Source organism: Pelophylax lessonae (genome assembly GCF_965119305.1).
Source record: "Pelophylax lessonae genome assembly, chromosome: 2".
NCBI lineage: Eukaryota > Metazoa > Chordata > Amphibia > Anura > Ranidae > Pelophylax > Pelophylax lessonae.
Window position 1 is genome coordinate 124,162,771 of NC_138769.1, and position 24,318 is coordinate 124,187,088.

At 41.7% G+C, this 24,318-nt stretch overlaps 1 protein-coding gene across 7 annotated transcripts in view; it reads left to right on the top strand.

The window, feature by feature from the left end:
• MYO18A (myosin XVIIIA) overlaps positions 1–24,318 on the top strand; it is a 572,782-nt gene that overhangs the window by 222,501 nt on the left and 325,963 nt on the right. For all 7 annotated transcript variants that reach the window (XM_082245147.1, XM_082245143.1, XM_082245145.1 and 4 more), the window contains 3 exons: positions 1,447–1,534; positions 11,779–11,885; positions 14,150–14,326. In XM_082245147.1, coding sequence (XP_082101273.1) covers positions 1,447–1,534; positions 11,779–11,885; positions 14,150–14,326 — 372 coding nt within the window. The remainder of the gene's footprint in view (positions 1–1,446; positions 1,535–11,778; positions 11,886–14,149; positions 14,327–24,318) is intronic.

A 24,318-nucleotide genomic window follows, 5' to 3' on the forward strand; every position in this document is an offset into this window, starting at 1 on the left:
CTGACAACGGTGGTCAGGGCTCAGAAGCCATAATTACCGTGGTCAGCACACAGAGGGGGACACAGAAACTTGCAGGATCAACCAGGTATTTTTAGGATAACAACCACTTTAATCCTGCAAATGTCCGATAACTGTCTGAATTGTGTTTTGTTATTCCGGTTAAAGCTGGCCGTACACTGTTCAAATTTCGACCAGTTCTTGATGAACCAGCCAAAATTCACTTAATGGGTGACCCTGTCAGCAGCCTGACAACCTATTTGCTGCAGCCACAGCTTGGTTATTTTGATAGTCGGCAGAAGTCCTGCTGTCAAGTCACCAATGCACCAACAATCTGTTCACTGAGGCACCCTTTCATAGGATTGATCTGTTAAAGCTACATTTAGTTCTGTTACTATCCTGCTTTATTAAAAATGAAATAAATTAATAGGTTATTGCATCTGCTTTTTATTAAATGCAGTCATCATTACAACTGATGACCAACATTTCTTTCCCATTTCTTCATAGAAAAAGAATATGCATACATTTACCAGAGCTTTCCATACAATCTAAGAATATGGCTGGTAGGATTATTTTTGCTCCCCAAAGAAGCCTCTACATGCCTGATCCTGTCCCAGTCATTGCAGGATGTGCCTAAATTAGGCCTGTACCAGATGTAGTTACCTTTTACAATACAGATCATCTTAAATGTATTTTTCTCAGAACTACCTGCTGCCATGTCCTGTTCTTTCTTACGATGTGCTGTGTTTGCGTGTTTAGTGCATGTCAGTGTTTTTCTTATTTAGCTTGTTCCATTAAAGGAAAAGCAAATTTGGATTGAATAAAGTAGGGAAGGGGACATCGTCAGGTTATTTTTGCTTCGTAAAAGAAGAAATGGCCAGCACACTAGTAAATAAGGATGCAAAGACAATTACTTGCAGTCACATGAAATAAAACTCAATTATGGGCCTGGCTGTCCCCAAAATGTTGGTACTTGAGTTTTATGGCACGTGATCCAAAGCAAATCTTTTTGCAGTTTTATTTTTTTCTGGAATTTCTTTGAACGCAAGGCCAGTTTTCTCGCCTGTGATAGAACTGGTGCACAAATTCACACTTGGTTTATCGCATCTTCTGTAAGTTTTAATTTTTAATATTATTATTTTGTTTTTTTTGGTTGTGAAGAGCCAGGGTTTGTGTAAGCTGTGTGTGTGTTTTTTTTTTTTTTTTTTTTTATGTTTTCTTTTAATAATTTTAGGTTATGGGTTTCGTTTGTCAAACTTATCGCTTTATTATGCATGTGTTTGTGTATTTTGTGTGCAGTGCCTTCATGTGCATTCATGTACATTCTCCTTAATTGTGAAATGGTTTTCCCATTGTGTGTTCTGAAATCAGGCTGTGCTAAGTTTTGGAGTGTGTAAGACTGGCCTTTTCTGTATGAATTTGTATTAATTGAGTGTCTTCTCTCTACAGGCAAAGACAGAGGAGCAGATCTCTGCTGAGCAGAACTGGTATGAGACCGAGAAAGTGTGGCTGGTTCACAAAGAAGGATTCTCTCTTGGTATGTTATTAATTTTGTATTGATTTCTCCTCCCTGACACCACCTGATGCAGTAGGTAGAAAGGGGAGACAGTGGGGGTGGTTTACTCAATCTGGAAAGTGCGAAATCCTGGTGCAGCGGTGCATGGTAGCCAATCAGCTTCTAACCTCAGCTTGTTCGAATACGGTAGGCTTTGAGAAAAAAAACAAAAAACTGGAAGCTGATTGGTTTCTATGCAGCGTTGCCCCAGATTTTGCACTCTTCGGTATTAGTAAATTGACCCCAGGGAATTGCTGCTTTCCCATCCCACCTTCTGCCATTAGTATATAGGTATGCTGAGAGCATTCCAACCTTCAAACATTTTCAGCCTACATCAATGCAAAGAAGCCTTAGCTGGAGACTTGAGCCTTCAGTGATGGTCTCTGATCACAGCAGCAAATGAATTTAGTCTCAGATGTCCCATGAGCCTACTGGGTGTATTAGGCCTTATTAGGAGTTGACCCATTGGATCATCAGAATATCAACAGCCCATATTTTCAGGCGTATTTGCAAATGGAATATTGTCACTAAAATCAGGACAGCTCTGTGAAAACCGAGGCGGTTTTTGGGGATGTAAACCCATTGTAATTTCCTATGACCTAAACTTCTAACTATGTATTGTGTATATGGCGCTGCCTAGTGTTAGAGGAAGTATAATAGTTCAAACCACAATGACTAAATACTAACTTGTGCAGAGTGATTAAATAAATATATATAGCAATGACAATACAAAATCAACAAGAAATGCCAGGGTTCAATGTACCTTAATAAGGTGCTGACTAGTGCAAATTCAAAAAATATCAGTAAATATAGCAACTACAAATATATATATACAGTGACAAGTGTAAAAAAGGGACTTCAGTGCAAACATAAATAATATATGTATAAAAATCCATATAAAAATGTGTAGACAACAATCTTCAATGGTGATTGGTGAACGTGAAAACACTCGTGCTCCTCTCTTTCCCAGGACCGCACTCACCAGATAAACCCCTACAGGGGTAAAGCACCAATGATATTGGGGATGGTTCATGTATGTATGTATGTATGTATGTGTGTATGTGTGTGTGTGTGTGTGTGTGTATAATATACACACACACACTCAGTATTGTACCACGATGATGGCAGGGATAGATCTCGTATATCCCGGATATACGAGAATAAAAACATCTCCATAGTGTAGTAAGGATTTAAAAAGCAAGGTTTTTTAATAAAAAATATCGTACTCACAAACGGTGATTATAAAGAAGCGATACAGCCGAGTCTTCTCGGATACAGTGAACACTTCCAGAACGCCATGCGTTCTAAAGACCGGAAGTTTGCGAAGTGACGTGGTGATCCTCTACGCGTTTTGTCGATGTGACGTCATCAGGAGCATATCCTCACATCGACGAAATGTGTAGAGCATCACCACGTCACTTCCTCTAACTTCCGGTCTTTGGAACACACTGCGTTCCGGGAAGTGTTCACTGCACCCGAGAAGATTCGGCTGTATCGCTTCTTTCTCATCACTGTTTGTGAGTGCGATATTTTTGTTAATAAACCTTGCTTTTTAAAACGTTACTACACTATGGAGATGTTTTTTTTTCTTGTATACCTGGGACATATGAGATCTATACCTGCTATCTGCCTTCATTGTGGTACAATACTGGGTATGTATACAAGAACCATCCCTAATATCATTGGTGCCTGCTACCCCAGTAGGGGTTCGTTTATCAGGTGAGTGCCGTCCTGGGAGAGAGGAGAGCACTAGTGTTTTCACGTTCACCAGTCACCATTGAAGATTGTGGTCTACACATTTTTATATATTTATATGGACTCTTTTTTTGAATTTTATACATATTATTTGTTTGCACTGAAGTCACTTTTTTTTTTATACACTTGTCACACACATATATATATATATATATATATATATATATATATATATATATATATATATATATATATTTGTAGTTGCTATATTTACTGATATTTTTTGAATTTGCACTAGTCGGCACCTTATTAAGGTACATTGAACCCTGGCATTTGATTTTGTATTGTCATTGCTATATATATTTATTTAATCACTCTGCACACGTATTTAGTCATTGTGGTTTGAACTATCATACTCCCTCTAACACTAGGCAGCGCCACTTACCTCTCTTTTTATTTAAATTTCATGCAGATATTGTCTTTGGTTGATTCAAACCTAGGACCCAGATCTGAAAGGCAGGAGTGCTGACCATTTTCCCAATGTTTTGAGGAGAAGATGGTTATTGGTGACTGAAAATCATGTTTGAAACCCTCTTTACATTTTGTAATTCACATGTAAATCCTTCAGCTAATAGCAGGGAGTTTGGATTCTACTCTCGTACGCAAGGAGGAGGTTTCAAAGTGTATCCCCAGGGGCACACAGTGCTGATTATTATCATGAATATTACTGTAAATATGTTTGCCTTTGTCCCTAGGAGTGACTTTGAAGCAGAAGCAGTACTTTACTGATGTGTTATGGTAATAATGACTTATAAATGAGTTGAGGACTTTTATATTGTCTGATATTCTGGATCTCATTTTCAGTAGTGATCCTTAATGAGACTTGGCATGATTTTATCAAGCTGTTCTTCAGTACAAATTTTACTATCTGGGCATTCAAATGAATATGTTTCATGCCCCATCGCCATAACTTTAAATAGCCAAAGCTGTGCCTAGTGAATCTGAATACAAAGTACTTTATTAACTACGTATCATGTTGCCTGGAAGGTCTGTACTAACTAATTCTCTTAAATATATCAGTATACACAGCCTGTTTGTGGAATGAAGTCTATTTGTGCTTGAAGAGTCTGTTTGCATATATAAGCTTGCCAGAGCATTTTAATGGAAATTACCCTTAAAAATGATTTGTGCTGTGAGTTTGTCCTAAAACTGTTTTTAACTTATTTGTGCCCCAACTCTCCTGTGGTGCAAATTTGTTCTTATTTAAAAAAAACAAATCTATTAAAATGTATCTTAACCCAAGGACAAAAGAATATCCTTCCTCCTTAGCTCCTTATTGCTGAACTTTGGGAATAATATTTTGTCATACTTCAATTAGACCAGCTTTGCTTGATGTAATTTTACCAATCTGCTATCCAGAGGGCCACTAGTGAGAGCTGTGTTCTTCGGGTTCTGTGCAAGCTGTTTTTCCCTCTGTGTACTAGAGCTGCACGATTCTGGCCAAAATGAGAATCACGATTTTTTAGCTTGGAATAAAGATCACGATTCTCTCACGATTCTCTGTGTAACAAAAAAAAAATTGGGATAACTTTACTGTTACGTTTTTTTTTTTTATTCATTAAAGTTTATTAATTGCGTTTGAAAGACTGCTGCGCAAATACAGTGTGACATAAAATATTACAACAATCGCCATTTTATTCTGTAGGGTCTCTGCTAAAAAAATATATAAAATGTTTGGGGGTTCTAAGTACTTTTCTAGCAAAAAAAAATGATTTTAACTTGCAAGCAACAAGTGTCAGAAAAAGTTCTAGTCTTTAAGAGGTTAAACTTCCTTTCTCCCTGGCAGAGGGAAGGAAAAGATACAATGTAATCATTTTGTTTATAGTTACTGGGAGTTTTCCACAGCTGTTTTCTCTGCTCCCTCAGCTATGCAAAGAATCGAGCATATGTCAGGTTTAGATCGTCAGAGGGGGTGAATCGAGATCGCGATTTTCATACGATTAATCGTGCAGCTCTACTGTGTACTGACCACATGGGTTGCTTGCTTGGCACCTCTGCCATTTATATAACTCCTTGCATTTTTTTAATGACTTCAAGGCATTCTCTGATATGAGGTAGAGCAGGGCTTCCCAAACTTTTTTGGGCCGAGACCCACTTCTGAATACAGTTATTTTTCGGGACCCACTGTAATTGAATGAATATTGTAAAGCGCTACGGAATTTGTTGGCGCTATATAAATGCAAATATTATTAATAATAATGCATATTTTAAAGGGAGGGGGATGTTAAATTAAAAATATCAATCAATTTATTTTTGAATACACTTAATATTTAAATAAATATAAGGCTATATGGCACTCACCCTCCTTCCTCTACCAGCGGTCCACAGTGAAGGTGAAGCCCCTGTTTGCCCTCTCCAGAGCCCAGCACACCTCACTCAGAGTCTCCATGATGAGGAGCTCTATGCTGGTCTTGGTGTCCTGGCTCTTCTCCTTCAAATCCTCTACTGGGGTCACAGAAGCTGCCATGAACTCCTGACCCTGCCAGGCCACCTGGTCCTCCTATGGCACCAAGGCTGCTGTCTGTCCACTATAGCTGAGAGAATCCCACCGCCAGTCTAGCCACCACCGCTGCTGCCAGCAGGACCAAGGAGCTGGCTCTGCACCCCATGAACATATCCTACATAACAGCCCACATACGTACTCACTGATGCAAGTATCCTCCTAGTGGGAAATGCAGACCAGCCTCCATAAACTGCATGGGCGGGGTCCTGAATCCATCGCGATTTGACTGTTCTGGCTCTCTGTAATTTGCGCAGGCTCGCACAGCACAATTTAAGCAGGCCTGCTCTCAGTGAATTCCAGGCTCATCGCGACCCACTCAAATGCAGCTTGCTACCCACCAGTGAGTCCTGACCCACAGTTTGGGAACTCCTGAGGTAGAGAATATGACATCACCACCCCTCCTCTTCACCTCAAACCATCAGAGAATGGTTTGTGAGTGATCCCCTGTTTTGAGTGTGCAGAGGGGGAAGCCACTTGCACAGAACCCAGAAGTTTTCAGCTCTCACTGTATGTGGTGACGACTACTACAGTGATTTACAGCATCCCCTGCGGCCCTGTGGATATCAAATATGCAAGCTTACATTGGGCCAGCTATGCTCCCTCACAGGTTCTTGTTCCTCTGCAGCCCCTGACTATAGACTTCCAGCAATTCAGCTCCCTTGTGTCAGTTCCCAGGCCTAACAGCCAACCAGTAGGCCTGAACACGGTCACATGACAGTTGATGTTAAATCATCACTCTCCTGGGTGATTTTTCACAGCCAATTCGAGCACCAACTGCATAGGAGCAATGAGCTGTGAGGCACAACAAGGTAAGTATATGGAGTCCAGGGATGCCCTTTTCAGAGACCCAATCGCTTTGCCCTTCATAGGCAAATAAACAATGTTTTAAGGTGTCATAATTGATAATTTTCCACTGGTAGTCATTGTTTAAATCTGCTTTACATTACTGTGCTCTTGTGTCATATGTGGCCAATTTGCTCAAATGTTTCATAAAATTAATATAAAACAGAATTATCCTCCAGGGGTTATTTAACATTCCTCTGCTCCAAGAATGGCTGTCCACTGCAGCTTCTGCTGCTCTGTCCATCATGCTTAGGACCGCTGTCTGTTTTTCCATAGACAGTCGGGTTAAAGGAGGTGCCTGGAATATCAAAAAAACAAACCTACATAATCCCGTATATGGCTGCAGCATTAGATTGATGCTGCAGCTGTCCTCTGCCGGCTCGTAGACTGAGAATTGAGCAATCACATGACCACTGATCGCTCAGTTCTCAGTCTTCACGTAGCAGAGAGCAGTGACTGTCAGTCATCACTGTCTGCTGTGCCCCTCCAATACTCACTGGAGAGCAGTGGGTGAGGTTGCTGGAGAGGGGGGTAGGAGAAACTGGTTAAGGGGCTTGGCAGGATGCAAAAAGTGTCTTGCGTGTGTTCTAAACTAGGTGCAGCATTCTCTAGACCGGTACATGAATTTGGTGCTTGCTGCACCACTTTTAGAACGTGTGCAAGACACTTTTTTGCAAAATCTTTTACGGCAATCTTTATGAATTCCAGGTATTTTTTCCTGCTGCACTGGCTCACCTTGATTTCTAGGGGGAGCCCTGAGCCACAGTTACACTTGAACTAAAAGAGATTGTACACAGTTGCACAATAAGTGGGTGCTGGTTGCTAACAAAATGTAGACCTGGGATTTAGGCTTCATCCCACCCAAAACTCTGCAACACCTCCAGGCTCCAGGAATCCGCCTACGACTTAATAAGCCCATAGAAAAACAACAAGGTTGTTTTCTCCCTACCAGACATGTCCAGGAGCCCCTCCTCTTGAATGGATGAGAACCCTAGGTGACACCTGGGACCATTCTTGACCCTGCAAAACGTCTCCTCTCTAGTTAGCGAATCCTTGCTTTCCAAGCAATGTTCCAACTGCCTTTTTTTCTTTTTTTATCCAAATTTTTTTATTACTATAAAAGAGAAAGGCATCTGAACATTACACAGACAGAATGGTCAGTATAAATCACACAATATAAAAATATGGAATGTAATGGTCAATCTGTGCGAGCAAGGTGCATAACAGAGAGAGAAACCAAACCACAAAGGAAAAATAAAGTAGAACAACCGGAGCAGTAATCTATGCACAGTGACATTTCTTTCTGTTTTTCTGAAGTAATAACAGATAGGTTCTGAGTTAAATTAACTTACTGAATATCAGAGATGGGTGGGGTATTCCAGCTTCTGTAGCAGTAAAACAGACTATATTCACTCAGATATGGAAGAGTCTATCTATGGAAGATTCTATCTATTACTGGTTGTGTAGGAGCAAGACCAGGAGAATCCAGCCAGCTCTGCCACACAAGAGTAAATTTCTTTAACTCCTTTTGATGACGATAAGCCAGTTGCTCCCTGAGTAAGAGAGAGTTAACATATTCAACCCATTTTCTTCTGGAGGCTATCCTAGGCGATATCCAAAACCTGGCTATCCATTTCCTAGCCAAGTACAACCGTCTCGTTATCATAGTGTATAATATGCCCGGTGGATACTTTTCAGCATCCAAGGCTCCAAGCAAAAACATCAGGGGGTTAAGCGGAATAGGCACTTGGGCGAGCATGGAGATGGTTTGCAGGACCTCGTTTTAATACCTCGTAAGTTTTGGGCATCGCCACAGCATATGTATAACATCGCCTCTATGTACATTGCATTTGGGGCATAGCGATATATCTCTCCTCCCCCAGTCAAACAACATAGCAGGCGTGCGATAAGCTCTATGGAGAAAAAAAAGCTGTGAGAGCTTGTGGGAGGCGGATAGGGAGGTTACAGGGATTGCTTCCAGAGCCATGTCCCACTGATAACCATCAATTTCTCCAATATCTATCACCCAGCGAGCCCTGCATTTCAGTCTAGTATGGTCTTGGATAAAGGATAGTAGTTCATAATAGGCATGAGAGATAAAACCTTTGCAAGTATTTGAATATAAAATCTCAGTCACCAGGGCTGAATTAGAGGTAGTCAAATTAAGAGTTTGCTGTTGAATTTGCAACGTGTGTCTAAACTGAAGGTATTGGTAAAATTGCCTAGAAGATAGTGAGAATTCATTGCACAAGTGGTCATATGCCTTCAGGGAGGTGTTCCTAAAGACTTGATGAAAGAACCAAATAACCTTTTGCAGGGCTGGGAGAAGGTCATCTAGAGCCCAGAGCAAATATGCCAAATTGCACCCCCCCCCCCCCAAGGTACATTAGCATTATGTGTCAGCTAGAAATCCACCCCCCCCCCAGAAAAAAGAAAATGAGCGCTAATCTGCATGCTTAACTCAAATCCTCTCATTCCACATATGCTCCCAGCATGATTCGCCCCTCCCCCCCAATTTTTTTCCCCTACCCACACTTCAAATCCCCCCTCCCAGCACAAATTCCCCTCCCCCAATCCCCCATTAAAAGCACACATTCCCCCCCTCCCAAATTTTCACACCTAACACAAATGCCCCCCAATCAACCCTACTAGCACAAATCCCCCTCCCCCAAACAATATTCCCGCCTAGCACAAATAGCCTCTGCCCCCCCCAACCATATTATTTTCATAACACAAACCCCCAAATCTCCCATCCAAGCACAAATGCCCCCCCCCCCATCTACCCCTCTCAATACAAATCCCCCCAAATCATCACTCCTAGCACACCTCCCTAAATTTTGCCTCCTAGAACAATTTCTAGAACCCCCCTAATTACCCCTCCCAACACAAATCCCTTGGGTGCCCCCAGAACCTCACATAATACCACAGTGCCCAGGGCAGCCACCCCTCCTGCCCACCCCTTGTCTTGTCCCTGCCCTTTTGATGCCAAGTTGAGAAACCTTTTAATTTACAAATCTCAGGTAAATTAGGATTATGCCAGATTGGGGAAAAGTCCAAAGAACCTGTAATATGGAGAGCCTCCTTCATGGCCTTCCAAACCTTTTGAAGAAGAGCTGCTGTAGGGGAGGAAGAGGCTCGGTAGATCCATCTCTAAGTGAGAACTGACAGGCAAGCTAGAGTTAGATGAGCTCACCAGTCTAGCTATAGGGTCCTTGGTGTCGCACTGACCCCAGCCAGAAAATTGCTGCATCTGGGACGCCATAAAATACGTCTTGGGGTGCGGGACCGCCAAGTCCCCTCTATCCTTGCCATACTGCAGGGTGGTCAAGCTAATACGGGCCCTTTTCCTTCTCCAAATAAGATCCCTGAAATGAGTGTGTGCTTTTAAACCACTTTTTAGAGATCCACATAGGGAAGTTGTGGAAGATGTACAGACGTTGCGGTGACCAGACCATCTTTATTAAATTTACTCGGCCCACTACTCACAGGGGAGCTTACACCAACTTAGGCTTTTTAATTTTTGTCTATCCAGCAATAGGCTAAGATTCATTTTGGGATAGTGTGAGGGCTCAGGAGAGACCACCACGCCCAGGTATTTAAAGGAGTTGGCAACCTCAATTTGGTCTGCACAGGCTGGGAGGGGTGCGCCTAGCGGGTCGAGGGGCATAAGGATGGATTTAGTTCCAACTGCTTTTTAACACCGTTATATAGCACTATCCAGTCACATTAGTCATAGACATAGGAATATGTGTTTAGTCAAACCCCCTCAGCTATACATAGGGGGTATTTATTTAAATGGTAATTGTAAGCCTTTTTCCTGTTGCTACCCTCTACCTACTAACCGTGTTTTGGAGTGTGTGAATTTAAGGTACTTATAAACAAACTTTTTTTCTCAGCGGATAGGTTCAGGAACTTCTCCCTTTTATGTCACCCCTTGACTCTGCCCCCTACCCACCTCTGAGCACCATTCCTTGGGTCCACCATTGCTCACCTCCCAGTACCACCCCTTTTTAGAGCATATAGAACCAAGTATTTTGTGATGCTAACTATTTTTTATGGCATTTGGTATTGATAACAAGAAAGGCAGTAAAATAGATCTAGCAACAATAAGATACCCAGCGACAATAGATCTACTCCAGCAACAGAGGATTCCCAACAGCTAGCATCAATGGGCCCTTCAGTAGCCAGTAACCTTAGAACCCTCTGTCAATTGTAGATCCCAGCAACGCTTGACCCCCTGTAACCTAAGACCCACCCCCAGCAACAATGGATCCCCCACCAATAACAATAGAACTCCCCAGCAAAAAAAGTCCCCCAGCAAAAAAAAGATCCTATCCATAAACAATAGATTCCCCAGAAGCCGGCATCAATAGACCCTCCAGCAGCCAGCAACAAAGATCCCTCCCAGCAACGATTGACCCCCCAGCAACATACGAGCCACGCCCAGCAACAGTAGATCCCCCACGAGCAACATAAGATCTCCCCAGCAACAATAGACCCCCCTCCTTCTGCAAAAATAAGTCCTCTCCAGCAACAATGGATCTTCCAGCAGCCATCATCAGTAGACCCTCCAACACACCCCAGCACTTTGCCGTTCAGTTCTGGAGGTGCCAGAACTGCATGCCCCCATGTTCCTGTGAAAAAAACCCTGCTTATAAAGCCCCATAATTATTATAGTGTAATGTGGCCACAATGATCACTGCAATCTGGCTGGTTTGACAGCTCAGCCTTAAAGTGAAGTTTCTTTAGACTGCACTATGACCATCTTAAACGTGTGAATGGGATTATCCACTGCACAGTGCAATATGGGACTTGATTCCCTTTCAATCATCATTATGATTGTAACCAAACAGAAAACATTATAACCCATTTTATCCAAGTGTAATAAAATGGTCCATCCAACTGCCTATGTGAAGATCAGTCGTTTTCCTATAATCATATGTGAAGGTAGTACATTAGGAGGAGTGAGAATTTGTGGCAAGGGAAGCAAAGCTGAGATGCTGACAAATTTAGCATTACCTTACAAATACCTGGACGCAAACATGCAGTGAAAGCAAGTCAAGATAATTTCATGTTTCTTATTTGGTATGACTTCATTTATATTTGTCTTGTCTTTTTCTTGCAGCAAATAAACTGAATGCTGAAAACAGCAATCTACCTGAAGGAAAAGTCAAAATTCGACTGGAACATGATGGGAGTATACTGGACGTGGATGAAGATGACATTGAAAAGGTAAGTGTTCTATGTAAAGTACCTATATGTATTGCGTATAACTTATTACATTATAACCTGAGATTTCCATATTATATCAAATATCAATATTATTTAAACTTCTCTTGCCTGTATCACTTTCCTAAGCTAGGGCATGTCCCAAAAATAAATTGCACAAGGTGTCTTGATCATTGGCTAAACATTTGTGTGCTATGGAAGACAGCTAATCCTGGGTGTACAATGCCTACTTGGAATTCTATCAGGTCTCCCCTATTGCTCTATTATCCAGTGAGAGCATGATTAGCAATAGTTATTAGTCTCTTGCTGGGGGGAAGTTGAACAAATCCTAGTCAGACCTCAAGTCCTTGGATCAGAAAACTCCCTGGGCACACAGAAGTGCATTATTTTAAATTGATCTTAATGCAGAAAATGCATGCAGGTAAAAAATGTTTGATTTTAGAACCAAACAAAATGTTCTACTACCTGTTCCTTCCCCTCTCCCTACCTAAACACTTACTTGAGTCCTCTGTTGATTCAGCGCTGTACCTGTCTGCTCTCTTCCTCTTCCCAGTCACAAGACACATTGAGGGCAGCAGGAGCTATTGGATGTTTGTCACATCCTGTGTCAACATAGCGGATGCGTGGCACAGCTGCACTGTTTGTTTCTATGGATGCACACGGCCCTGCCTGGGAGCGAGCCCGCATGAGTGCCCCCAGCACAGGGCTTGCTATTGGGGCATTTGGGGAAAAGGAGCGGAATCCAAAAGTGGAGGTAGGGGACTGCTCTGTGTAATGCCATTGCACGGAGCAGGCAAGTACAACGTGCTTTGTTTAGGAAAAAAAATTGCCTTTAAAGCTGATATCTGGGCCAAAGTTCACCACAAGAGGCATGTGTATCTGCAACTGAATTATGGTACCGTTTGTGTATTTCTTCCAGATCTGTGCAGTAATCAAGCATAAAAAACCCTTTACTTTGCCTCTGTGTAAGCGTTTCCTGTACCAAAGCCCGGTCACTGTTGCTTTTTCAGTTTGTGCATGTTGACCGGTCTTGTGTCCTCCTCCCTTTAGTGATCTGCATTTAGCCTGTAATTGGTGGGTCTGCTGGACAGCAGAAAGTAAGTGTCCACATCATGCAGGAAACTCCAAAAGTAAATGTCCATGGAACTTTTAAGAGGAAAATGTACACACCTATATAAAATCTTAATTTTGGCTTTCATGCAATATAAAGGATGGAGGTGCATCAGTCTATATATGAGATCAATATTGAGATCCACAACATGCAGGCATTGATGTAGACACCTGATAAAGGACCCTACCTCATGTAAACAAAAGAGAAGACTCAGGGCTGGAGCATCCCATGACCACAGCTTTAAATACATTATACTCTTTCAAATGTTTTTGATGTTTTAATTAGGTATTAGTGTAGTTGCATTCCCTGTGTTACCTTGTAATTATGGACTCGTGTTGTGGCTGCAATTTGTAGTGTCATGGCTAATCAATTCCCCATGTCCGTGTATTCCTTCACCGAGCTTTTCCCTATTTACTAAAGGAACAGGCAGCTTCTTGTTCTGGGCCGCACAGCATCCAATCCATGCCTCTGCATCTCCTCTGAGTTGCATCAAAAATATAGGAGTTCCAGTGTGATCAAAACACATTTCTTCCCTTCATTGCTCTGCCTGCTTGTGTTTGATCTAATTACTGCAGAGCACTAGACTGAGAGACCCAGGGATTGTGGGATCTGTAGGTTCTTCACAGGAAGTGTTAGTTCTCAGACCACAGACAGAGGCCGTGCAATAACCTGTGCAGTGCCATGTACAATGCCTCACACTTAAACACAAACAAAACTTCTGACAAATGAATGTGAAGACTTTCTCTACAGTAGATTGTGCATATTTCTTAGTGGATTGAGCCCAAGTATTGAGTTTACCATGTAACTAAAGAGAAGTTTAATACTGTTGGTCAAAACACATTTGCAGGAGAAATTCTTAAAATCTTGGAACCATCCAGGAAGTCAGGGATAACTGGAAACTATTGAGGTTACAGAAATCATCCCCTATATAGTAGTTGGAGCAGGCTTCGAAAAAGCTCTAATTTCCTCATCTAGGTCTCTTTTATATTGACTCTCATGCTGGCATCAGCCATTAGTTCTTTTAACTCTGTACAGGAAAATTACATTTTAAGCTCAGACATTTGTTTTATCAAAATCCCTTCTGGAGGGCTGTCTTGTATATAGTGATTTTGGATGAGATTACAAACCTAAATGAATACTTTGTGTTTTAATACAGGCGAATCCTCCGTCCCACGATCGAGTGGAAGACTTGGCATCGTTGGTTTACCTGAATGAGGCTAGTGTACTGCACACTTTACGGCAACGCTATGGAGGCAACCTGATACATACGTATGCTGGACCTGCCATGGTCATCATGAATCCCATGAGTTCACCTTCTATATATTCTGAGAAGGTAGGATTACACGCAGTAATTAGGTCTGCTATTTAAGAATAATAATTATAGTAAAAATAATAAAAAATAATAAAAGGTAGCTAGCAGGGGAAAGTGGAACTGCAGCCAGGAAACCTTGAATTGTGGGGATTAGAAGGATTAGAACCTCTGATGGTGTTATGGTGACCAACTCCACTACAACAGAAAGCACTCTAAGGCTCCGTTCACATGTAGGCGTTTTGGGGCGTTTTTGGGGAGTTTTTCTGCTCTAGGATCAGCTCTCAAAACGCCCAACAAGACAAACCCTATTCATTTCAATGGCCCCTGTTCACATCTGAGCGTTTTGACGCTGTGAGCAAAACGCCCAACGCTCAAAAAAGTACATGAGCTTCTTTTTGGGCAGATTACAGGCGTTTTCCATTGGTCTCTATTCAATCTAAAAACGGCTGCACAAAAAGCGCCTGTAAAAACGCCTGTAAAACGCCTGCAAAAACACCCATAAAAACGCCTGAAAAAACGCCCATAAAAACGCCTGTAATAGCAACGCCAAGATGTGAACGTAGCCTAAGTGCCGGTTCTCACTTCCACGTGTGCGGCGATCGCATGTAATATCGGAGCTCACTGCTCCTTCATTACGTGCGATCGGATGTGCAGTGCGAATTCAGCCATACACTTTGTATGGCTAAATTCGCACTGCACCCGCACAAAAGTCGCACATGAGGCATTTTTTAAGCCGCATCAGGATCGGATCGCACAGTGGTTCACACTTGTGCAATCCGATCCTGTGCAAACTGTCAGATCACACTGCGATATGCGATCAAACTGGGGGTGTCGTTAACATTTCATTGACACCCCCAGCGTATCGCATATGGCAGTGTGAACTGCCAGATGTGCGTTTGCGATGCGGGAACAGGCTGCAAATTTGCAGCCTTCCCGCATCGCACAAGTGTGACCCGGCACTAAATATTTACAGCTTATACTGACACAGGAAGTGTGGGAAAAAAAAAAAAAGTTTCCAGTGCGGACACCTGTCTTGATGACAACTGTGAAAGCTGGGAGCTCCACACACTGTGGACACAGAATTTTCTGTCACTTTAGGTGCCAAAATTGATCCCAGCCAACCCCTAAAGACAGATGAAAAAGAAAAGCAAGTTTGATTTGCAAACCTAAGGTACGTTTATTTTTTTAAAGTAAAACTGTGGCCGCTAAACCAGCAGCCAACAAGGAAAGCCCATTCGTTTTGAAATGACCTCAGGTTCACTGTAAGTATAGGAAAAATTGGTGGCGTTTTAGTTTGCACTGGAATTACATATATGTTGCTCCTCCTAGTGCATAGCTTGAGAATTACATGCATTGATGGATAAGATTATGGATCTCATTAAAAGAAAAAGAAAAAAAACTGCGAAGAGAAATACAAAATCTTTCATTGTTGACCTACTAGTTACTAGTCTATATTTTGACTGCAGACCTAACTTTAAATAGGCATGAAGTGAAATCAGCACTCCATTTTACATACTAACTCTGTTACATACTGGTAACTCTGGAATTATTGTAGCCATTAGGTCAGCCTGTCAGCCAGGCAATTGGTATTTTTAGAAATCGAGGTCAGCAGTGAAAGCCTTAATCCCCCCCCCCCCCCCCCCCCTTAGCACAGGTTTAATATAACTAAGAATGCAGTTAATATGCAACCTTCTGATTGGGGTAAATATTATTGTCCTTCTATAAGTAATAGAAACTGGAGACTGTAGTGTGTGTGTGCTTTCTTGTTTAGCTTATGCTCAATGATTTTCTGAACTATAGTTTTGGAATTCAAATTCTTAAACTACAGGTCCCTCCCAAAAAATAGCATATTGTGATAAAGTTCATTATTTTCTGTAATGTACTGATAAACATTAGACTTTCATATATTTTGGAGTCATTACACACAACTGAAGTAGTGAAAGCCTTTTATTGTTTTAATATTGATGATTTAGGCATACAGCTCATGAAAACCCAAAATTCCTATCTCAAAAAATTAGCATATTTCATCCGACCAATAAAAAAAAGTGTTTTTAATACAAAAAAAGTCAACCTTCAAATAATTATGTTCAGTTATGCACTCAATACTTGGTCGGGAATCCTTTTGCAGAAATGACTGCTTCAATGCGGCGTGGCATGGAGGCAATCAGCCTGTGGCACTGCTGAGGTGTTATGGAGGCCCAGGATGCTTCGATAGCGGCCTTGAGCTCATCCAGAGTGTTGGGTCTTGCGTCTCTCAACTTTCTCTTCACAACATCCCACAGATTCTCTATGGGGTTCAGGTCAGGAGAGTTGGCAGGCCAATTGAGCACAGTAATACCATGGTCAGTAAACCATTTACCAGTAGTTTTGGCACTGTGAGCAGGTGCCAGGTCGTGCTGAAAAATGAAATCTTCATCTCCATAAAGCTTTTCAGCAGATGGAAGCATGAAGTGCTCCAAAATCTCCTGATAGCTGGCTGCATTGACCCTGCCCTTGATAAAACACAGTGGACCAGCAGCTGACATGGCACCCCAGACCATCACTGACTGTGGGTACTTGACACTGGACTTCATGCATTTTGGCATTTCCCTCTCCCCAGTCTTCCTCAGGGTCCGGTCACCTCTTCTTGTTGTGCAGCATTTTCTGCCACACTTTTTCCTTCCCACAGACTTCCCACTGAGTTGCCTTGATACAGCACTCTGGGAACAGCCTATTCGTTCAGAAATTTCTTTCTGTGTCTTACCCTCTTGCTTGAGGGTGTCAATGATGGCCTTCTGGACAGCAGTCAGGTCGGCAGTCTTACCCATGATTGCGGTTTTGAGTAATGAACCAGGCTGGGAGTTTTTAAAAGCCTCAGGAATCTTTTGCAGGTGTTTAGAGTTAATTAGTTGATTCAGATGATTAGGTTAATAGCTCGTTTAGAGAACCTTTTCATGATATGCTAATTTTTTGAGATAGGAATTTTGGGTTTTCATGAGCTGTATGCCAAAATCATCAATATTAAAACAATAAAAGGCTTGCACTACTTCAGTTGTGTGTAATGAATCTAAAATATATGAAAGTCTAATGTTTATCAGTACATTACAGAAAATAATGAACTTTATCACAATATGCTAATTTTTTGAGAAGGACCTGTATAATACAAAGCTGGAATAGAATGTTTTTGTTCTTTCGGTTTGAAGGCTGCAACTGTCACTTCTCCTACCCCATTCCCCTTTATGGTGGCAGCATGGATGGGAAGAGTCCTCCAAAGCTTTTAAAGTTAGATATCAGATGCACAGCTAAATACAAAGATGACCGACATATATGTACACTGTATGTGCAAGCAGTTTTACCTGCCAAATGATTTGTCATTTTTTTCATCTGGTCTTGAGATTACACAGCTCTGCAACACAGCACATCCTTGCCTAGCAGAGCAGGAGACTTGCTTTTTATCTGCTGTAGTTCAGTAGCAGTAGAGGTCTTGTCCCTCCCCCAGCCTCTGATGGGATATTGAAAGGAGAAGCAGAAGACTGATGAGCTCTTGCCCTTTGTCAGCATGTTCCTTGTTAGCACATGAGCACCACTGCACAACAAATTGGTTCCTTGTCCTGCCTCACCCTCTCCTAGTCTGAGCTATGCTGTATAGGGTGATGCAAAGTTACATTCTAGTTATTTTTACTACTTGCATTAAAAAATCAAAACAAAAAAAAACCTTTTAAAGCGGTAGTAAACTCTGCTTTGTGATTTTTAGCTACTGGTAAGCTTATAATAAAGCTTACAGTATCTGTAGATAAAATGAATATCTTCTAAACATGCAACGTCCACGCACTCTGAAGGAGTGGCATACTCACGCCGTTCCTCCTGTGCGCATGTGCAAGAGTGACGTCATCAGGGCTCGGCCATTCAAGCGACAGGAGCCCGTTAATCTGGTAGGAAGACTGAGTGAAGATGGAAGCCATGTCTGATGTGACAGCGCCCTGCTGGAGGGCTTTATTTCAAGGTAAGTCTTTCATAATGTGCTAGTATGCGATGCAAACTAGCACATTATGATAGCTTCTTGCAGGGAGATTTTTTTTCTTCTAAAGTTTCCTACCGCTTTTATGGTGTATTTGTAGATACAGAACTGCAGTAATTTTCATCTTCTATATCTGCCTGGAGTTAGTGTTTAGAAACCAGTGGTGATTAAGCCAACTATCATTCATTAAATGTAAAAGTCTAAGTAAACCTTTTGAGTAAAATGGACTATCAGCAGTCAAAACACTGCAGATAAGAAAACGTTTGCTTTGTTTAAATGCCATACCTGTATGGCATGAGCAGCACCCCCAAAGCCTGGGCGAAAAAACGAAAGTTGAAAGGATTAAAAGAGGTGCATGGAAGCCAGCCAGCCCCCAGTCTGATGTACTCACCCTCCAGTCTGCCACCAACCAAGTAGACCTGTCTCATGATATAAATAAAGAACAGGGGTTTAGTTGACATGCATTTGCAAACGCATGTGTAAACTGCAGGGCCACTACACGGCACCCTGTGTTACCTGCAGTCCTAACACTTTCTAATTTGAGTGTCTCCACAATGGAAGCAGCCGCTAATGGATGGATGGGAGACAGGTGGGAGGGAGCAGCCCAAACCTCCCCCAACCCACGCCCATCCATTGCTGGTCTAGTATATCAAAACTCTAATAGCAATGGTACAAACTGAAAACGACCAGCTGAAAAGCATACACCTCCAACCCCTTGGCGGATGCAGTGTAAAACACAGATTGGGACTTTATATGAGGCATTGGCCTGTAAAGCACAGTGCCTCCATCCCTAATTTCATAAAATATTTAGGATTTTACATGAGACAAGCAGGTCATGCTATTGGTCTCCATCCCTGTATATGAAAAAACTGGGGTCAAGGCTGATGCTTCATTTAAAGTCCCACCGTGCGATTTTCGTGAGTTTTTTGGTGGATGCAGTCTGATTTGACCCCAGTTTTTTCATATACAGGGATGGAGACCAATAGCATGACCTGCTTGTCTCATGTAAAGTCCCAAATATTTTATGAAATTAGGGATGGAGGCACTGTGCTTTACAGGCCAATGCTTCATATAAAGTCCCAATCTGTGTTTTACACTGCATCCGCCAAGGGGTTGGAGGTGTATGCTTCTCAGCTGGTCGTTTTCAGTTTGTACCATCACAATAACATCGCTATTAGAGTTTTGAGATACTAGACCAGTCATGGATGGAGGTGGGTTGGGGGAGCTTTGGGCTGCTCCCTCTCACCTGCCTCCTATCCATCCATTAGCAGCCATGTGCTCCCATTGTGGAGACACTCAAATTAAAAGTGTTAGGACTGCAGGTAAAACAGGGTGCCGTGTAGTGGCCCTGCAGCTTACACATGCCTTTGCAAATGCGTGTCAACGAAACCCCTGTTCTTTATTTATATCATGAGACAGGTCTACTTGGTTGGTGGCAGACTGGAGGGTGAGTACATCAGACTGGGGGCTGGCTGGCTTCCATGCACCTCTTTTAATCCTTTTCAACTTTCGTTTTTTCTGATACAGGGATGGAGATGCTGGGCATTACCTGCTGGTGTCTCACCTAAAGTCCCACATAGCCTACATTGTTTATGTTTGTTTAAATGCCATACCTGTAGGGCATGAGCGGCACCCCCAAATCCTGGACGAAAAGCTCCCATTGGAAGTGATCAGCCTTGTCTTGCGTAGATGCTAAGACACACCATAGGTTGAACGCTCACTCCAGCATCACAGTAGCAAGCACCCCCCCATTTAAAACCAACACATGCACAGTGGGTTCTCCCTTCACCAGTAGCTCTTAGCTTAGCTGTTGCTGCTATAAAGGGTGGGGTGCTGGTTTTTGATCAGGAGAAAATGCTTGCTCCTGTCATGTTGGGGGCAAACGCTCAATGTATGGAGCATCTTTGCTTTAAGACAAGGGTTGATTGTTTACAATGGGAATTTATCGGCCAGTCCTTGAAGGTGCCTGCTGATCATGTCCTACAGGTACCTTTAAACTAAGCAACTTTTTTTCTAACCTGCACAGTGTTTTTAACCTACTGCCCTAAAATGTCAGTTCTGTTCAGCTTCAGCTTTGAATAGAATTTTGCCTTGAAGAGAAGGTATGTTTTATAATTGGGCTGAGTTATTGTGTTCTTGTTTTTAGTGCAGTCCTTTACAAATGACCATATGATATACTTTGTGTCAGGTGTACTTTTCATCAGTAAAAAAAATCCTGCTGCTGCATTGTTCCTAAGAACGCAGTCCCAGCCTTTCTCTTGGCTGCACAGTGTTGCAGGAGACTCTCTAGCGTACAAATATCCCCTCAAGGCATTATTTCCAAAATTCCTTGCACAACAGAACGGATACAGCCTACAGTGAACAGGTCACATTGATCACTAGGTGATGGGTTTATCTGAAGATGGCTCCTGTTGTGTTTTCCTTCAGCTTTTTATGAAATCCAGTAGTGGGCCTCAGGGGATGCCATTCTGCTCCTAAATTACCCTTCCTCTTCAGCAGCACAGACCCCTTATTTTCCAGCACAGAGACATCAGCCCTGTCGGGTTTCATTATAAATTTACTCTGATGTGCGATACATCAGGGCAGGCCAGGTCATTCAAAAACCCTGTCGGTTCTTTTTCCGGTTTCCCAGTTAAATGTGCTCGTAGTTGCCATGGCAACAAAATTTCCCCAGAGCTATAACTGTGCAGGTACATTCACTCCTAATTATGGTCGCAGTCAAGTTTCCTAATAAAATCATCCCTTATCTTCCATCAGCTCTGTCATTTCTGAAAGCCATTTCTATGAAGCACTGAAAGCTCTCTGAGAAGTTAAGATTTAAACAAGAGAAGGCTAGATCATTTTGTGTCGGGTACAAACTGCCGCGTTTGCTTTCATTGACCTACAGCTCGCTCTTCTATACTGACAATTTCATCGCTTTACTTTTTTTTTTCAAGGAAAAAGATGACACGTGTGCCGTAATTCAGAGAAAATAGAGTTGTTATGGCCTAATAGCAGTTTTAAATCTTGTCTCCTAAAATCCTGTATTAATAAAGAAAAAAAAGTCAAGATGTTTTAGTTCTGCCCTCATATGCCCAGCTCTGCCACCATACTTCTCCAGTTCTGGTATGAAGCATTGGTATAAGCACTGCTCTTTCCTTTGTCCAGTGGAGGAAAATTGCAGTACAGGCGGTCCCCGGGTTCCAAACATCAGACTTACAAACGGAGGGAGACAACAGGAAGTGAGGTGAAATCTTCTGAACAGGGGTACAGACTGCAAAACGAGTGGTACAGGGGTGTTAACCCTTCCCTATGCTATCCAAAAAACATATTCTTTTGGCTGGGGCTACACATAGAAACATAGAAACATAGAATGTGTCGGCAGATAAGAACCATTTGGCCCATCTAGTCTGCCCAATATATCTGAATCCTATGAATAGTCCCTGTCCCTATCTTGTATGAAGGATAGCCTTATGCCTATCCCATGCATGCTTAAACTCCTTCACTGTATTTGCAGCTACCACTTCTGCAGGAAGGTTATTCCATGCATCCACTACTCTCTCAGTAAAGTAATACTTCCTCATATTACTTTTAAACCTTTGCCCCTCTAATTTAAAACGGTGTCCTCTTGTGGTAGTTTTTCTTCTTTTAAATATGCTCTCCTCCTTTACCGAGTTGATTCCCTTTATGTATTTAAAAGTTTCTATCATATCTCCTCTTTCTCTTCTTTCTTCCAAGCTATACATGTTAAGGTCCTTTAACCTTTCCTGGTAAGTTTTTTCCTGCAATCCATGTACTAGTTTAGTAGCTCTTCTCTGGACTCTCTCTAGAGTATCTATATCCTTCTGGAGATATGGCCTCCAGTACTGCGCACAGTACTCCAAGTGAGGTCTCACCAGTGTTCTGTATAGCGGCATAAGCACTTCTCTCTTTCTACTGCTTATACCTCTCCCTATACATCCAAGCATTCTGCTGGCATTTCGTGCTGCTCTATTACATTGTCTTCCCACCTTTAAGTCTTCTGAAATAATTACTCCTAAATCCCTTTCCTCAGATACTGAGGTCAGGACTGTGTCAAATATTCTATATTCTGCCCTTGGGTTTTTACGCCCCAGGTGCATTATCTTGCACTTATCCACATTAAATTTCAGTTGCCAGAGTTCTGACCATTCTTCTAGTTTTCCTAAATCCTTTTCCATTTGCCGTTTCCCTCCAGGAACATCAACCCTGTTACATATCTTTGTGTCATCAGCAAAAAGACAAACCTTACCATCGAGGCCTTTTGCAATATCACTTATGAAGATATTAAACAAAATTGGTCCCAGTACAGATCCCTGAGGTACCCCACTGGTAACATGACCTTGTTCTGAATGTTCTCCATTGACTACAACCCTTTGTTGTCTGTCACTCAGCCACTGCCTAATCCACTCAACAATATGGGAGTCCATGCTCAATGACTGCAGTTTATTGATAAGTCTTCTATGTGGGACAGTGTCAAAAGCCTTACTAAAATCTAGATATGCAATGTCTACTGCACCTCCACCGTCTATTATTTTAGTCACCCAGTCAAAAAAATCTATAAGATTTGTTTGACATGATCTCCCTGAAGTAAACCCATGTTGTTTTTCATCTTGCAATCCATGGGATTTAAGATGTTCCACAATCCTATCCTTTAATAGGGTTTCCATTAATTTGCCTACTATTGATGTCAGACTCACTGGTCTATAGTTGCTCGATTCCTCCCTACTACCTTTCTTGTGAATGGGCACGACATTTGCCAATTTCCAATCTTCCGGGACGACTCCTGTTACTAATGATTGGTTAAATAAATCTGTTAATGGTTTTGCCAGCTCGCCACTAAGCTCTTTTAATAATTTTGGGTGTATCTCATCAGGACCCTGTGACTTATTTGTCTTCACTTTAGACAGCAATCTTAGAACGTCTTCCTCTGTAAAGACACATGCATCAAATGATTCATTAGTCATCCTTTCGAGTGGAGGTCCTTCTCCTTCTTTTTCTTCTGTAAAAACTGAACAGAAGTATTCATTAAGGCAGTCGGCTAGCCCTTTATTCTCTTCTATATACCTTCTAGAGCTGCACGATTAATCGTATGAAAATCGCGATCTCGATTCACCCCCTCTGACGATCTAAACCTGACATATGCTCGATTCTTTGCATAGCTGAGGGAGCAGAGAAAACAGCTGTGGAAAACTCCCAGTAACTATAAACAAAATGATTACATTGTATCTTTTCCTTCCCTCTGCCAGGGAGAAAGGAAGTTTAACCTCTTAAAGACTAGAACTTTTTCTGACACTTGTTGCTTGCAAGTTACAATCATTTTTTTTTTGCTAGAAAAGTACTTAGAACCCCCAAACATTTTATATATTTTTTTAGCAGAGACCCTACAGAATAAAATGGCGATTGTTGTAATATTTTATGTCACACTGTATTTGCGCAGCAGTCTTTCAAACGCAATTAATAAACTTTAATGAATAAAAAAAAAAAACGTAACAGTAAAGTTATCCCAATTTTTTTTTGTTACACAGAGAATCGTGAGAGAATCGTGATCTTTATTCCAAGCTAAAAAATCGTGATTCTCATTTTGGCCAGAATCGTGCAGCTCTAATACCTTCCGTCCTTTGTTTTTAATTTAGTTATTCCTTGTTTTAATTTCCTTTTTTCATTTATATATCTGAAGAATGTCTTATCCCCCTTTTTCATAGACTGAGCTAGTTTTTCTTCTGCCTGCGCTTTAGAAGTTCTTATAACTTGCTTGGCCTCTTTCTGCCTAATCTTGTAGATTTCCTTATCTTCATTGCTCTGGGTTTTTTTATAATTACAAAATGCTAGCTTTTTATTTTTAATGATTTGGGCCACTTCTGCTGAGTACCACAGTGGTCTCTTCCTTTTTTTGGTTTTACTGACAAGTCTAATGCAATTTTCTGTTGCCTTCAATAATGCACCTTTTAAGTAGTCCCATTTCTCCTGGACTCCATGTAATCCGTTCCAGTCTGATAAGGACTCATTTATGACTAAT